This window comes from Salmo salar, chromosome ssa19 (genome assembly GCF_905237065.1).
Source record: "Salmo salar chromosome ssa19, Ssal_v3.1, whole genome shotgun sequence".
Classification (NCBI taxonomy): Eukaryota; Metazoa; Chordata; class Actinopteri; order Salmoniformes; family Salmonidae; genus Salmo; species Salmo salar.
The window spans coordinates 54,147,502-54,163,634 of record NC_059460.1 but is presented as its reverse complement, the minus strand read 5'-3'; the positions used below and the strand labels follow the sequence as shown (position 1 = coordinate 54,163,634).

General features: G+C 43.3%; 2 protein-coding genes across 2 annotated transcripts in view; one reads left to right on the top strand and one right to left on the bottom strand.

Moving 5' to 3' along the window:
* LOC106579324 (vesicle-fusing ATPase) overlaps nucleotides 1-1,850 on the top strand; it is a 55,123-nt gene extending 53,273 nt beyond the window's left edge. The window contains exon 22 of the mRNA XM_014159144.2: nucleotides 30-1,850. The gene's annotated coding sequence lies outside the window, so the exon portion shown is untranslated. The remainder of the gene's footprint in view (nucleotides 1-29) is intronic.
* A 3,723-nt stretch (nucleotides 1,851-5,573) lies between these two features.
* The window catches only part of LOC106579325 (proto-oncogene Wnt-3-like), a 30,755-nt gene continuing 20,195 nt past the window's right edge, over nucleotides 5,574-16,133 (bottom strand). Inside the window, exons 2-4 of the mRNA XM_014159145.2 lie at nucleotides 15,600-15,841; nucleotides 11,555-11,820; nucleotides 5,574-8,430 (exon numbers count right to left, since the gene is read on the bottom strand). Of these exons, the coding sequence (XP_014014620.1) occupies nucleotides 7,951-8,430; nucleotides 11,555-11,820; nucleotides 15,600-15,841 (988 nt within the window). The 3' untranslated portion in view covers nucleotides 5,574-7,950. The remainder of the gene's footprint in view (nucleotides 8,431-11,554; nucleotides 11,821-15,599; nucleotides 15,842-16,133) is intronic.

The window sequence follows — 16,133 nt, the reverse complement described above, 5'->3', positions numbered from 1 at the left end:
TTTTTTTTTATTCTGTCTTTTAACCTCAGTGGGCGAGGAGTGGAAGCCCGGATGCGGCCGGCAAGATGGAGTGAGCGAGAGATTTTATATCTCCGCCTAGTCTGGCCATCGCAAACGCTCGCCGCGTAATCGCTGTACCGTGTGTTTCCATGGCAACTCGATCCACCAGCGTCGTCCTCCTTCCTCATCAGCACTATTTCTCTGTGTGTGTAAACTAAGTCTGTAATTGTTATTTCTGAAGGCAAAGTGTTGTGATTCAAATGACACTCTATTCCCTATATAGTGCACTAGGTTTTGACCAGATGTCTATGGGCCCTGGTCAAAAGAAGTGCACTGTATAAGGAATAGTGTGCCATTTGAGATGCATCCAAAGTGTTGTGATTTGTGCTGCTAGCACTCCAGGGGATTTTATGTATAAAAAATCTAATGTATGTTTGTAACTAAACATGAGACGAGAAAAGTGTATGCAAAATCATGTACACTGAGTGTATGAACCATTTGGAACACCTTCCTAATATTGAGTTGCACTCCCTTTTGCCCTCAGAACAGCCTCAATTCGTTGGCGCATGGAATCAACAAGGTGTCGAAAGCGTTCCACAGGGATGCTGGCCCATGTTGACTCCAATGCTTCCCACTGTTGTCAAGTTTGCTAGCTGTCCTTTGGGTGAGGGACCGTTCTTGATACACATGGGAAGCTGTTGAGCAACAACAACAAAAAACAGCAACGTTGCAGTTCTTGACACACTCAAACCAGTGTGCCTGGCACCTACTACCATACCCCGTCAAAAGGCACTTAAATATTTTGTTTTGCCCATTCACCCTCTGAATGGCACACCTACACAATCCATGTCTCAAATGTCTGTCTCAAGGCTGTCCCAAATCCTTCTTTAACCTGTCCGCCTCCCCTTCATCTACACTGATTTTGAGGGATCCTAGCTTTCACCTGGTCAGTCTGTCATGGAAAGAGCCGGTGTTTATAATGTTTTGTACTCTGTGTATATGATGACCTATTTGATTTTGATGCAACTCCAACATTGGGCATGATGCATTTGACAAAGCAATTTTCATATTGTATGCATAACTGACCAGTCAAACTTCTCTATAAATGCATCATATGCTGAATATGCGCAACATAATGGTGAAACTGATTAATTGCAGCATGTATTGTGTGTGCTCTAATATATTATGTGCTTAGATTTTATAATCATTCCAGGAAATGATGGTTCCAAGCCTTACTCTTAACTCTACTCACACAAAACCTAATAGGACCAAAGTATCACAGCAGTCTGTTTTGTGAATAATTGTTATGAATAAATATTAATGTTACTAATATTGATTAGCTAGTAACTGGAAAAAGTGATTCATTTTCAGACCCAGACCATTTTAGAAGGAAACCTCTCCCCAACCACTCAGACACACATGTGCGAACACACATACATATGACCATACTGTTGACAGTTCTTTTTTCTGCATTGTGCTGTTCTCTATGAAGGATCTCTGGAGACCCTCTGGCATGCCTTTGCATTTTTAGAAACACTTAAAATAAGGACTGTGTTTTGTGTAGGCTTACCCTGGCGTGACGTTTTGATAAACATGTTAATCTCAAAATAATCTCAATATATTCAGCTCTATTTACTTTATGATTCAAAAATGCTAATTAGCATCAAAGTAGACATCACGCAAAACTACAAATCCCTGCAAGCTCCTGCACGTCATCTCTAGCAGGTGTGTTTGTTAACAGGTATTGGGGTCAACGTGCATAAGACAGTTTACAGAATTGTCCATTTGAAGAAATGTAAGTGTTTGGTCCCATGTTTCATGAGCTGAAATAAAAGATCACAGAAATGTTCCATATGCACAAAAAGCTTATTTCTGTGCTGGGTACAATAAAAGGCCACTCTAAAATGTGCAGTTTTGTCACAACACAATGCCACTGATGTCTCAAGTTTTGAGGGAGCGTGCAATTGACATGCTGACTTCAGGAATGTCCACCAGAGCGGTTGCCAGAGAATTGAATGTTCATCAATGTCGTTTTAGAGAATTTGGCAGTACACCCAACTGGCCTCACAGCCGCAGACCACATTGTAACCATGCCAGGCCAGGACCTCCACATCCGGCTTCTTCACCTGGGGGATCGTCTGAGACCAGCCACCCGGACAGCTGAGGAGTATTTCTGTCTGTAATATATCCCTTTTGTGGGGAAATTTTCTGGGCCTTGCTTCCAAGTGAGTGGGCCTATGTGCAGTTGTGAAATCCATGCATTAGGGCCTGATGAATTTATTTAAATTGACTGATTTCCTTATATGAACTGTAACTCTTGCATATCTGTTTAATCTAACCCTGGAATGTAATGAAATTCCAAAGATCTGGAAATCAGCATTTGTCCTGCCACTTTTAAAAGGGGGAGATCCAACTCTTTTAAATAATTATAGGCCAATCTCAAAGCTGTCACCCCTGGTGAAAATACTTGAAACCCTTGTGAGTGACCAGCTAAAAGAGTTTTTATATACTAACTCTATTTTATCAATGTACCAATCGGGTTTCAGGAAGAAGCATAGCACAATTACAGCAGCCATGAAGGTTTTAAATGATATCACTGAAGCTCTTGACAAAAAACAGCATTGTGTCTCACTTTTTATTGATCTCTCTAAGGCTTTTGATACAGTTGATCATGCTATACTAAGGCAGAGATTGTCGAGTGTAGGTCTTTCAGAGCATGCAGTTGCATGGTTTGTTAACTATCTGTCTGATAGAACTCAGTGCACTCAATTTGATGGGCTTAGGTCTGTTAAATTGTCTGTCTTAAATGGTGTGCCCCAAGGCTCTGTACTTGGTCCTCTCTTATTCACTATTTATATAAATAATTTAGACAAAAATGTCCAAAATGCACAACTTCATTTTTATGCTGATGATACTGTTATTTACTGTTGTGCTTCATCTCTTACAAAAGCTTTCCAGAACTTGCAAACTGCTTTTAATACTGTTCAACATACCTTGTCTCAATTGAAGCTTATCCTCAATACTGACAAAACTAAACTTCTGGTGTTTTCTAAAGCAAGAAATAGACCCCTGAACCTTTCACCTATTACTACCTTTCAGGGCAAGGAGATTGAGGTTGTAACCTCATATAAATATCTTGGAATTTTGATTGATGATGGCCTCTCTTTTAAAATGCATATTCAACAACTTACAAAAAAATTGAAGCTGAAATTAGGATTTTATTTTAGGAATAAGGCTTGTTTTTCTTTTGAAGCCAGAAGGAGGCTAGTATCAGCTACATTTATGCCTTTACTAGACTATGGGGATATTTTATATATAAATGCTTCCGCTCAGTGTTTGAGATCAATTGACACCCTTTACCATGGCAATATGGGATTTATTTTAAATTGCAAAACCCTTACGCACCACTGCACTTTGTATACCAGGGTTGGCTGGCCTTCTCTAGTCACTCGTAGGCTCAGTCACTGGTATACTTTTATTTACAAAGCCATTTTGGGTTTACTACCTTTTTATTTGGGCATTTTTATTGTTCAGAAATGTGGTGGGTACTCTCTTCGTTCGAGGGACTTTATCTTGCTAACTGTTCCAAATGTCCGAACTGAATTTGGTAAAAGGGCTTTTATGTACTCTGCGCCATCGTCTTGGAATGCCTTACAAAATACTTTTAAACTGGAAGAACTTGTCCCGATTGGTATTTTTAAATCACTGATGAATGATCTTGAGACTGATTCCCTGACCTGTCAATGTTTTTAATTTGCTGTTTTTGATTTTGTTATATTCTTTGTTAATTCTATGGTTTTTACTAGATTACTTGTAGTTTTTCATGTTGTTTGTCTAATTTTTGTAATGACTTGGCGCTGCCTATCTTGGCCAGGACGCTCTTGAAAAAGAGATTTTAAATCTCAATGAGCCTTTCCTGGTTAAATAAAGGTTAAAAAAAAAAACTAAAAAAACTCAGTAAAATCATTAATTGTTGCATGTTGCGTTTATATTTTTGTTCAGTATACATTTAGATAACATTAGTTAATCCAGAGATTCTTACCTTTGCCTCAATTTGGCAGTCTCATCCAGATCATTATGGTACTTGTAGTTCTTCAAGATAGCCTCATTAGCTGCTAATTGGCATTTCATTTTGGGGGGGTAAATACAGGCAAATATATTGATGAAAGTCACAATTATCAAAATGTCACGCCAGGGTACGCCTACACGAAACACACCCCTTATTTTAAGTGTTTCTAAAATCAGAAATTATTGGAACCATTTCCCTGTTTGACCTCTAGGTGTTATCGGTATCAAATTGTATTAGTCACATGCTTACTTATGAGCCCTTAACCAACAATGCAGTTTAAAAAAAAATACACATAAGAATAAGAAACAAACATAAGTAATTAAAGAGCAAATAATCTGGGTAGCCACGTGATTAGGTGTTCAGGAGTCTTATGGCTTGGGGGTAGAAGCTGTTTAGAAGCCTCTTAGACCTAGACTTGGCGCTCCGGTATCACTTGCCATGCGGTAGCAGAGAGAACAGTCTATGACAGGGTGGCTGGAGTCTTTGACCATTTTTAGGGCCATCCTCTGACACTGCCTGGTATTAGAGGTCCTGGATGGCAGGAAGCTTTGCCCCAGTGATGTACTGAGCCGTTCATATTATGACTCATACTGTGGTACTCTATTGAGTGTTTGCTCCCTAAAATAGGATAATGTCGATATTAGACATTATTGCACCACCTCTCTCCCCATCTGTGTGCATGCCTAACAAACTTCCATTTACATACAGTACTACAGTATGCAGTTATTCTTTTGCAGATAAACACAAGAAAGTGTCCGTTTATTAGGTACACCCATCTAGTGCTGGGTCGGACCCCCTTCTTTGCCTCCAGGACTGCTTGAATTCTTTGGGGCATGGAAACATAGCTCAATTGCTATCAAGGGACCTAATGTTTGCCAGGAAGACATTCCCCACACCATTACACCGCCACAACCAGCCTGTACCGTTGACACCAAGCAGGATGGGGCCATGGACCCGCCTGTTAGGTTGCACGATTCTTGCCATTCTCCTTCGACCTTTCATCAGTCACTTAGGTCACTCATTTTGCCCATTCTAACGATAAATGGAACAGTAACTGAATGCCTCGATGCCTGTCTGCCTGCTTTATATAGCAAGCTTGGCCACGTGTCTGTAGGAGCTAACCGTTTTGTGAATGGGTAATGCACCTAATAAATGGGCCACTGAGTGTATATATGTACACTGACCAGATGTATACATTATTTGCAGTGACCAGTGCGCTTTTTGTCCAAAATCTATTTGTAATGAAGTCTTGGATGCTGTAAGAAATGTTTTATGGCAAGTTGCAATTGTATTAATTAATGAACATTTCGTACAGTACTCTTCTGAAATGTTTTATAAATATGTGTATTATTGATTGATGCTGCAGATGCAGTGGTAATTTACTTGTCATTCACCTATTATCAGGGGAAATTAGCTTGACCGAGACAAATTAGACATTTCACAGATGTGTCCTAGAGCAGATTGAGACATTCTGATTTATAGTATAGAAAGGATTGTACGATGGATAACTGTATCACAGTCAGGAACACCATCACAGCTTGCCATTTAAGTATTGTTATGTGCAATGCCCATATACATGATTTGGTAAGGAAACGTAGAGGAATCGATGCTCACAAACTGTAATGATTGGAAAAGTACCTCTGTCTAAGAAGCAAAAGCATGAGCCAGTCATTTGTTCTTCAAATATATAATCTTAGTTCAGTCATACAGATATATACATTGTATAATAAATTATATTTATAAAAACATAACATTTTCAGATTATAAAATAAAAAGGGAATTATTAACTTTAAAACCTTTGTACAAAACTTTGGATGTAGCGGTGAGGAAAGGAAGGAACTGAACACAGAAAGGTCCCGGGTAGGGAGAGCCTTTTAGAGGGTGACGCAGATACTAAGCTATGTCACAAAGGGAGGAGTCTACACTACCTAGGTAAGTTGTATTTTTGTTGTTAAATATAATGAATAGGAAGCACGTAGGACTGTCAGAACATGTTATGTGGAAACCTCTCACAGGTTGTTCCACTGTTGTGAAGCCAGCATGCCATCCCTCTAACCCTAACACCCGTCACTGGAAGCAGCACAAACACACATTCACCTTCACTCACATTGGCTGTGTCCCAAAACACTAAGTAACCCCCCCCTACCCTCGTCTCCTTAATTTGTTTCCCACAGATACTTCAAATCTCTGAACAGGATTCCACCATATTGCTTCTATTGTCAAGACATTTCACATCAGTGGCAATCCAGGGAAGGAGATGAGGAAAGAGGCCTATTGAAGACTATTAGGACACTTTCTGCTCTCTCCCCTCTGGTCTCCACTTGTCATCACATTTCACTGGTGAGAGAAGGGTTTAGCTTAGACAAGGACTTCACAGTACTATGAGGAACATAATGAAATGGACTGTCAGCGTGCTGGATAAATTATCTCATTGTCGTAGTATGACTGCTATGAGTAGAATAATTCATTAGCATTAGGCCTATAAGTGCAAAATAAACTGATGAATGAATCCAATAAAGTCTCTTATACCTGAACTCTACCTGTTTGTTGTGAATGTTTTGTTCTATATGACATTTAAGCAATGAGGCCCGAGGGGTGTGGTATATGGCTAATATACCATGGCTAATGGCTGTTCTTATGTACGACGCAACGTGGAGTGCCTGGACACAGCCCTTAGCCGTGTATTATTGGCCATATATCACAAACCCCAGAGGTTACTTAGTGCTATTATAAACTGGTTACTAACATAATTAGAGCAGTAAAAATGTTTCGTCGTACCCGTGCTATACGGTCTGATATACCATGGCATTCAGCCAATCAGCATTCAGGGCTTCAAACCACCCAGTTTATAATTCATTATAATTTCCTCAAATACTGTAAATCTGTCTAATGTTTCATACTCAAGGGGAAATTACAGCAAAACGTCTCTGATCTGAATGAGATGAACAATCTCAGTTGTGTTACTGTATGTTAGAACGTAACTGGTTAAGACAAGAAGAATGCATTTGCTCTCATAAATAGCAATAGCCAACATTTTACCACCTCTAGACAGTTCTTGTTCAGCTGAATAGTGCATACGTGCAGAAATGTTCGTTAGTGGAAACGAGCGTGTTTGTTTCCTGCACATGTCCCCTCCTGCATACCACCTCCAGTCCTGGCCCATTGCTAATATTTCAGAAATGTGGGGCTATAAAATCAGGCTCTAGCATATCTTCCAGGCATCAGGCATCCCAGCCAGGCGACAGCTGTAGTTCAGTATCAGTACAGTGTGCAGGGGTTGGGAAAGAGGAGATTTCATCAGCTCAGTAGTTTAGTTTAGGAAGGAAAGGTCCAGTAACAGCTGCTCAGTGGGTTCAGTAGTTAAAATGGTAGGTTCCTGGGCTGTCGCTGTGTGTTTAGTACTGTTGGAGAGTTGGTTAAGTTCTCAATAGTCGACCAGCCAGGTGATTGACTGGTGGAATCAGGTGTTAGTTAAAAATATGTCAATTCAATAGCAATGGTCTGGAAAGTCAGCGGTTACTGCACAGCCGTGTGTGGGGGAAATAAATAAAGAAGGGGTCATAGCCCAATGGTGCAGGAATGGGAACAGGTCAAACTGACAGCTTGTTCCAAAGGAAATGGGCCCTCCCATATGTCCGCTAGTGGAACTACCTACTCAAATAGAGGAGGAGGATGCAGGGCTTGGAAGAAGGATATGTTTTTTTTTTTATTACAAGGTTGCAGAAAATAGAGTTCCAGTACAAAGTGCCATTCCTCATTGGTGCATGTGTGTCTGTCTGTCTGTATATATGCAAGGACTGCAGTGTGTGTGTGTTTGTGTGTTTGCGATGGACGCTGTTGTCCATCATTCTGTCCATCTGTCCGAGCGAGCGCACAGGCTCTCACTTGCATGTGTGCACGTCGTAGACGCGCACACACTCCTGGCAGCTGACGTAGCAGCACCAGTGGAAGATGCAGTGGCACTTCTCCTTTCGCTTCTCAGTCCTGGTGTTGTGGCCCCTGCCGCAGCAGAGCAGGTCGCAGCCCTCGATGCCGTGCGAGGACACGTTGCAGGCACGGTCGCGGGTGCCGAACGAGCCCGTCTCCTGGTTGGGCTCACAGAAGTTGGGCGAGCCCTCGTAGTAGACCATGTCACGCTCCGTGGGGTGTTTGAAGAAGGCATACTTGGCACGCAGCGTCTCCACCCAGCCGCGCGACTCGCGGTGCTTCTCCACCACCATCTCCGAGGCGCTGTCATACTTGTCTTTCAGGTAGTCACCCAGCATGCGGAAGTCGGGCTGTGCCCACCAGCACGTTTTCACCTCGCAGCTGCCAGACAGGCCATGGCATTTACAGCGCAGGTGCATGTGGTCCAGGATGGTCTGGGAAAAAAAGAGAAAGAAGGAAACAGTTCAGAAACTGAAAGAATAATCCTGTTTTCTTTCAGCACAGTGTAAATGTGATATCGATTGGTAGCTTGTCAGTCTACTACCGGAAAGTCTGTTTGATTAACTACTCTTACCAATAACCTGGCTAGTGACTACCGACTTGTAGGTTGAGAACAACATGCTACTTGGCTGAGTCTTCAGGTGTGGTTCAGGCAGCTGTGAAACAGAGGCAGGCCTTTGCAGTGTGCAGCAGCTAATTCCCTCAGAAGTCACTGCACTCACCTGAGCAATGCCACCGGCTCTCTTTGCCTTTGTTTAGATTTGCTTAGCTTTAATTCTCTGGCTATATTTAGCTGCAGAATTCCCCCAGCTGCGGCGGAAGGCAGGTGTTTGTGGCACCTTTGGGCGAGAGGGGAGTGGGGGCGCTGAGGGGTGGAGGGGTTCTTAGTTCTGACATCATGTCCTGGGCTCGTCTGGTCCCTAGCATCTCCCAGGGGCCCTGGGGGGAAACAATGGAGTGTGAGAGTGCCAGGTGGGGCGACTGGGATCAGGGTGATGGAGAGAGGGAGAGGGGTTGTGACAGGGCTGCCTGCCATTTTGCGGCTCCTGTGGTCTCCCTGCTCCTGTCTAGTCAGATCAAAAGGCTGCCTTGTTGCCGTGTGGTCTCTCCAATTGCCCCTCAGCGTGCTGGTGAGTAGCTCGCCAGATTTTTCACTGAGCAATGACAGCAACGAGTGATGGTTTAAGTCCAGGCTGATTCCCTTCTCTTCCCCCTCAACTAACTCAGGTTATTTGTCTGTCAGGGAATTTCAGATGGGATGTGAGGCATGAAAGGCAGGGGCAACTTTTTACATCAGATAATTACCCAGTCTTTCAAGATGAAGTGCTACTTTTCAGGCGGACACTCACAGAAATGTGGACTGAATTTAAGTCAAATACTGAAATCTTTCCTGTCACAGAATTAGTAATCTGGTACTGTAACGTTTACTGTGGATAATTCCATCCTATTGCCAAACAAGTAGATCTTTGTTCATTGTCTTTTTACTACTGTGCTTTTTACCTTTCTTCAGCTACAAGGCTGGGTGTGTCCAGTATCATTATGTAGTGATGTGTACTAAAGTATATACACTGCATCCTGCTTGGCTGTGTAGTAAACAGTGTTACATACAGTTGAAGTCGGAAGTTTACATACACCTTAGCCAAATACATTTTAAATCAGTTTTTCACAATTCCTGACATTTAATCCTAGAAAAAATTCCCTGTCTTAGGTCAGTTAGGATCAGCACTTTTTTTAAGAATGTGAAATGTCAAAATAATAGTAGAGAATGATTTATTTCAGCTTTTATTTCTTTCATCACATTCCCAGTGGGCCAGAAGTTTACATACACTCAATTAGTATTTGGTAGCATTGCCTTTAAATTGTTTAACATGGGTCAAACATTTCGGGTAGCCTTCCACAAGCTTCCCACAATAAGTTGGGTGAATTTTGGCCCAATCCTCCTGACAGAGCTGGTGTAACTGAGTCATGTTTGCAGGCCTCCTTGCATGTGTAACCGATGTGAAATGGCTAGTTAGTTAGCGGTGGTGCTAATAGCGTTTCAATCAGCGACGTCACTCGCTCTGAGACTTGAAGTAGGGTTTCCCCTTGCGTTGCAAGGGCCGTGGCTTTTGTGGCGCGATGGGTAACGATGCTTCGTGGGTGTCAGTTGTTAATGTGTGCAAGGGTCCCTGGTTCAAGCCCAGGTTGGGGCGAAGAGAGGGACGGAACCTACACTGTTACACTTGCACACGCTTTTTCAGTTCTGCCCACAGATTTTCTATAGGATTGAGGTCAGGCCTTTGTGATGGCCACTCCAATAACTTGACTTTGTGGTCCTTAAGCCATTTTGCCGCAACTTTGGAAGTATGCTTGAGGTCATTGTCCATTTGGAAGGCCCATTTGCAACCAAGCTTTAACTTCCTGACTGATGTCTTGAGATGTTGCTTCAATATATCCACATAATTTTCTTTCCTCATGATGCCATCTATTTTGTGAAGTGCACCAGTCGCTCCTGCAGTAAAGCACCCCCACAACATGATGTGGCCACCCCCGTGCTTCACAGTTGGGATGGGGTTCTTCGGCTTGCAAGCCTCCCCCTTTTTCCTCCAAACATAACAATGGTCATTATGGCCAAACAGTTCTATTTTTGTTTCATCAGACCAGAGGACATTTCTCCAAAAAGTATGATCTTTGTCCCCATGTGCAGTTGCAAACCGTAGACTGGCTTTTTTATGGCGGTTTCCTTGCTGAGCGTCCTTTCAGGTTATGTTGATATAGGACTCGTTTTACTGTGGATACAGATACTTTTGTACCCGTTTCCTCCAGCATCTTCACAAGGTCCTTTGCTGTTGTTCTGGGATTGATTTGCACTTTTCGCACCAAAGTACTTTCATCTCTAGGAGACAGAACGCGTCTCCTTCCTGAGCGGTATGACAGCTGCGTGGCCCCATGGTGTTTAACCTTGCTTATATTGTTTGTACAGATGAACGTGGTACCTTCAGGCGTTTGGAAATTGCTCCCAAGGATGAACTAGACTTGAGGAGGTCTACAATTTTTTTTCTGAGGTCTTGGCTGATTTCTTTTGATTTTCCCATGTTGTCAAGCAAAGAGGCACTGAGTTTGAAGGTAGGCCTTGAAATACATCCACAGGTACACCTCCAATTGACTCAAATTATGTCAATTAGCCTATCAGAAGCTTCTAAAGCCATGACATCATTTTCTGGAATTTTCCAAGCTGTTTAAAGGCACAGTCAACTTAGTGCATGTAAACTTCTAACCCACTGGAATTGTGATACAGTGAATTATAAGTGAAATAATCTGTCTGTAAACAATTGTTGGAAAAATTACTTGTGTCATGCACAAAGTAGATGTCCTAACCGACTTGCCAAAACTATAGTTTGTTAACAAGAAATTTGTGGAGAGGTTGAAAAACGAGTTTTAATAACTCCAACCTAAGTGTATATAAACTTCCGACTTCAACTGTTTGTGTATTTACATTACCAATTTACGTTGTATAGTATGTATAACCAATATATCCATTCTAGTTGTACAGTAAATCCTCAGTGTAGGCCTATTTACCGTGCGTCCTGCCTCGTTGTTGTGCCGGTTCATAGCAGAGCGTGCGTCGGGACGGTTCTCTCTGGCATCAGCAAACTCCCTGGACACCAGCACCCCGAACTCGGCGTCCTCGCTGCAGCCGCCCCACTTCCAGCCCTCCCCCGGGGGACCCTTGTGGTGGGAATCACAGCCACACATGGTGGACGTGCCTTCAGCGCAGGACCGCGTCACAGCAAACGCCACGCCCGCAGAGGCGATGGCGTGGACGAAAGCCGACTCTCTAGTGGCTAGCGAGAAAAAGGAAAGAGTAAATTCAATCAATTAATCTTTAGTATCATCTTCTTAACAAAACAGTTTCTGCAATCTTCACTGCTGCCAACTTCCATACATCAGGGGTAATGAAAATGACACCCTTGGGCACAAACCTATTAACACAGCTTTTCACCTTCAAGCAGGTATTCATATATCATAGCGATAAATACTTGGTTGACACACAATGTACTGCAAGAATAATGTTTTTCAGGAGAAAAGTCCTTGAGAGGATTTAAAACATTGGGCCCTGATCAGTGTAGAAAACACTGGGTGAAATTATCTTCACTCTCATCATCTCAACATCTACCATAGAGCTAGGTGATATGGACAAAAATCATATTGCGATAAATTGACCCATTTTTTGCGGTAGCAATAAATCAGCGATCAATTATTTTTGGGGGGAGGTGGTGTGTTCTACCGATTTTGGAAAGCGTTGAAGAGATGGCTACATGAGACATGTCCCCTATCTGTGGCATCACCATATTGTGGCTGGTGTCAGTAGTGCCTAATGCTCAGTGAGATCTCAGTGACCTTCTGTCATCCCTGAGGTGTGCTGTTTTGCATTGGAAAGTGTTTCAGGAATGTCGTCCCCCCCTCTCCTCCCCCTGTCAGAGCCCACAGGGCCTCTAGGTAGAAACCGAGCAGTGCGTCTGCTTTGCTCCGTGTTTGTGCTGAGAGATGGAGTTACGCCTCCTTTGAACGGAACAACTTATTATGTAACCAGACACCATTGTTTCACAATCGCAGCACACTTACTGTGTGCTGAGGGCTTACCCATTTCTCTACTGCACCACCTCGCACTGCACACACACAGGCAGGGACACACACACAGAGGGTATGGGGAGGGCCCACTCTGCAATCGAGCCACTGTTAAAGCATCTAGGGAGGCCTAGCCTCTCTAAAACTGACTGCAGTTAGTAGTGTTCTCTACTAAACACCTGCAGGGAAGTTAGTTATTCTACAGTGTAAGTCAATCTACAAGTCTTTGTAGTGTTAATTTGCATTAAACAGAGAGAAACATACTTGAAAAAAGTTGTCGTTTCGGTCGCTAGGGGACATTTAACACGCTCATAAAGTTAATTAGCGCTCAACCTTTCATGACGTTATTTTTTGTATTTAAGCCTTTGTTTGATTGAAACCTTTATGCGAATGGCTGAATAGAGTCACAGTTCATAATAGGGTGAGAGGTCATATGGCTGCTCTGATGGGAAATTCTGGGAAGTGGAAATGTAATACAGTCACTGAACTAACACTAAACATCACCCCTGTTATCTACATGACAACATGTCTCACACAATATCCAATCAGGTGATACATCTTGTAAATATATGGTCACAAAACCATGATTAAAGACATTTTCCAAAGTGCCCACAATCAAAAATGTTTTCCAGTGTGCTTCATTCTAGGTAAACAGCGCTAAAAGCGTAATTTTTGTGCTAAAAGCTCAATGTTTGTTTGATTGGATCACACACACCTCTGGTTGGGAGGCGAGCGGGAGTCCCAGCTAGCCCTGGCAAGCCATGCTGGGCTGTCCACAACAGGGGCCTGTGAGCTGTGGGCCCCGGGAGCTCTGGCTGTCAGCCAAGGCTGCGCTGCTCCTGCTACCTGCTGGGCCCATCAATCCGCCTTTGTTTCCCTTGTGTCACACTAGATTACCCACACAAAGGGCCCAGCGACTCGCGCCCCTGCAGCCCCGCTCTGCCCAGAGTTGGCAATCCCTAAACTCCCCCCCTCCAACACCCTCTCTCCACCACCACCCTGAAACCCCATCCTCCACTACCACCATCACCGCCACTTTGCACCCTCAACCCCCCCCATTTTCCGCCTGTAGCCACCACCATAAACACCATAGTGGTTAAGGTGGTGGTGGACTGGTATAGCCACCCTGGTCTGGGACCCCCTCCCTCGTCAACCCCATGCTGTCACTCCCGACTCAGGCTGCCCCCCCCCTCCCTCGCCAGCACCCCCTGCCTTCCTTCCACCTCACCCCAACATGCCGGCCTAGGGTAGGTTGGGAGATTCCCTTTCAGCCTGTTTTCATGACAGAGTCAAAAGGGCGTGTGAATGGGGCGCCCGTGGGAGCCGGGCTGTGTGAGGCGAGCACTGGTCTTCAGGCACAGTAGGGGTTGCGCTGAGCCCTCCAGCCCCTTTCTATTGCATGTAATCTCATTTGGCCTTCCCGCTCCCTTTTTTAAAATGTATTTTTAGGAGAGCGATGGAGGTTCACACTGCCCATTCCTGCCCAGATCCCTTTCCCTCTGACACGCAGGCTAATTAATATCCAATCAGCAGCCTCAGTCCGCAACACAAAGACCCATCTTCATCATTAGGTATTTAAAGGCCTACTCCGAGCACCCCAGGTTCTGTTTTCTTAGTGCGTTCTGTGTTTTTCTATCAGATGGTTTAAAGCACCCAGTCAGTCTTAAGACCGTTGATGATTAGTATTCACTGTGAAAAGCCTGGCAGATGATCTCCAGTGTATTAACTGTGACAACTGTGTATCAACTGTAATTGTGTGAGCTAATCTTGAGAGATTTACAACACTAACTAACTTTCATGTGCGAAAACATCAAGGTTGGGAAGCTCAGAAGAAGACTGAGCACACAGACTCAAAAGACAAATGTGATGTTGAAGGTAGCGAGATGGATGGACGTCAAATAATCTGTCAGTGCTTGTACCGGCGCTCCTTTCTCACTGCAGTAATAAAGGTGTATATTACTGTAATTACCCTGCGGGTCATTTGTCAGTAGGAGCATGTGGAACAGGCAGTGCTCAGCAGCAGAGCAATGGGTTCTTCTATCCCTATGTCAGTTTACGGTACTTACCTCACATTTGTTTACACACCTTGTTTCCCATTTTCTCACTGATATGCAGTGGTGTAAAGTACTTAAGTAAAAATACTTTAAAGTAGTACTTAAGTAGGTTTTTGGGGTTCTGTACTTTACTATTTATATTTTTGACAGCTTTTACATTCCTAAAGAAAAGAATGTACTTTCTACTCCATACATTTTCCCTGACACTCAAAAGTACTTGTTACATTTTGAATGTTTAGCAGGACAGGAAAGTTGTTCAATTCACGCACTTAAAGAGAACATCCCTGGTCATCCCTACTGCCTCTTATCTGGCAGACTCACTAAACACAAATGCTTGTTTGTAAATTATGTCTGAGTGTTGGAGTGTGCCCCAGGATATCTGTAAATTAAAACAACAAGAAAATAGTGCCGTCTGGTTTGCTTAATATAAGGAACATGAAATTATTTATACTTTTACTTTTGATACTTTAGTATATTTTAGCAATTACATTTAATTTTGATACTTAAGTATATTTAAAACCAAATACTTTTAGACTTTTACTCAAGTAGTAATTTTCTGGGTGACTTTCACTTTTACTTGAGTCCTTTTCTATTAAGCTATCTTTACTTTTACTCAAGTATGACAATTGGGTACTTTTTCCACTACTGCTGATATGTCCCTTTAATGTTTTTATCACCGCTATGAGAAAAAGTAGTTTCCTCATAGAACCTGCAATCCCCTGTTGAAGTCAGATTAGCTCATCTTTTACTGAGGAGTCAAATTCCATGGTTGTTGTACATCAATTCGTTTTTGAAATTTTTTATATGGTACTTGGCTGTAATTCATGTATCCCAAAGATATCTCAGTTACATCCCTCATATGAATACCTCACTGGCAGTAGAGAGGAAGGAGTATATTTGTATTCTTCAAACAAACAATCCTGTTACAGTAGGAGGCCTACCTTTGTCCAGCACGGGCCCAAAGATGGCCAGGTTGTCCTTGATGGTGGTGCAGTTCCAGCGGCGCCCCCTAAACTGGTGCTGGCACTCTTGGATGCCCAGCTTCACGCCCTCGGCCACACTGGGCATGATCTCGATGTAGTTGCGACAGAAGCGCAGCTGCTTGGGCACCAGGCCGGGGATAGAGCCACACAGGATGGGTTGGGAGCCCAGAGACGAGTACTGCTGCCCCAAGGCTAGGGACCTGCAACACAGGGAGAGGGAAGGACGGGGGAGTGTGTCATGTACCTGCCCATCCAGACCTACAGTATATTACTGTCTAGTCTAACGCCTACCCTACACAGTCTGTCAGTCTCTCTGTATCTCCATTCAGCTTTCTAACGAGAAGCCATCTATAGGATCTGCTGCCATTGAGTATAGAGGGCCCTCCCTGAACTCACTGCCTCAATGGCAGGGAGGGTTATATATGCCAGGGAGGCCCTCCACAGAGGCATATTGTTCAAAGAAAGAAAGCAGATTGCCTCTCGATATACAAA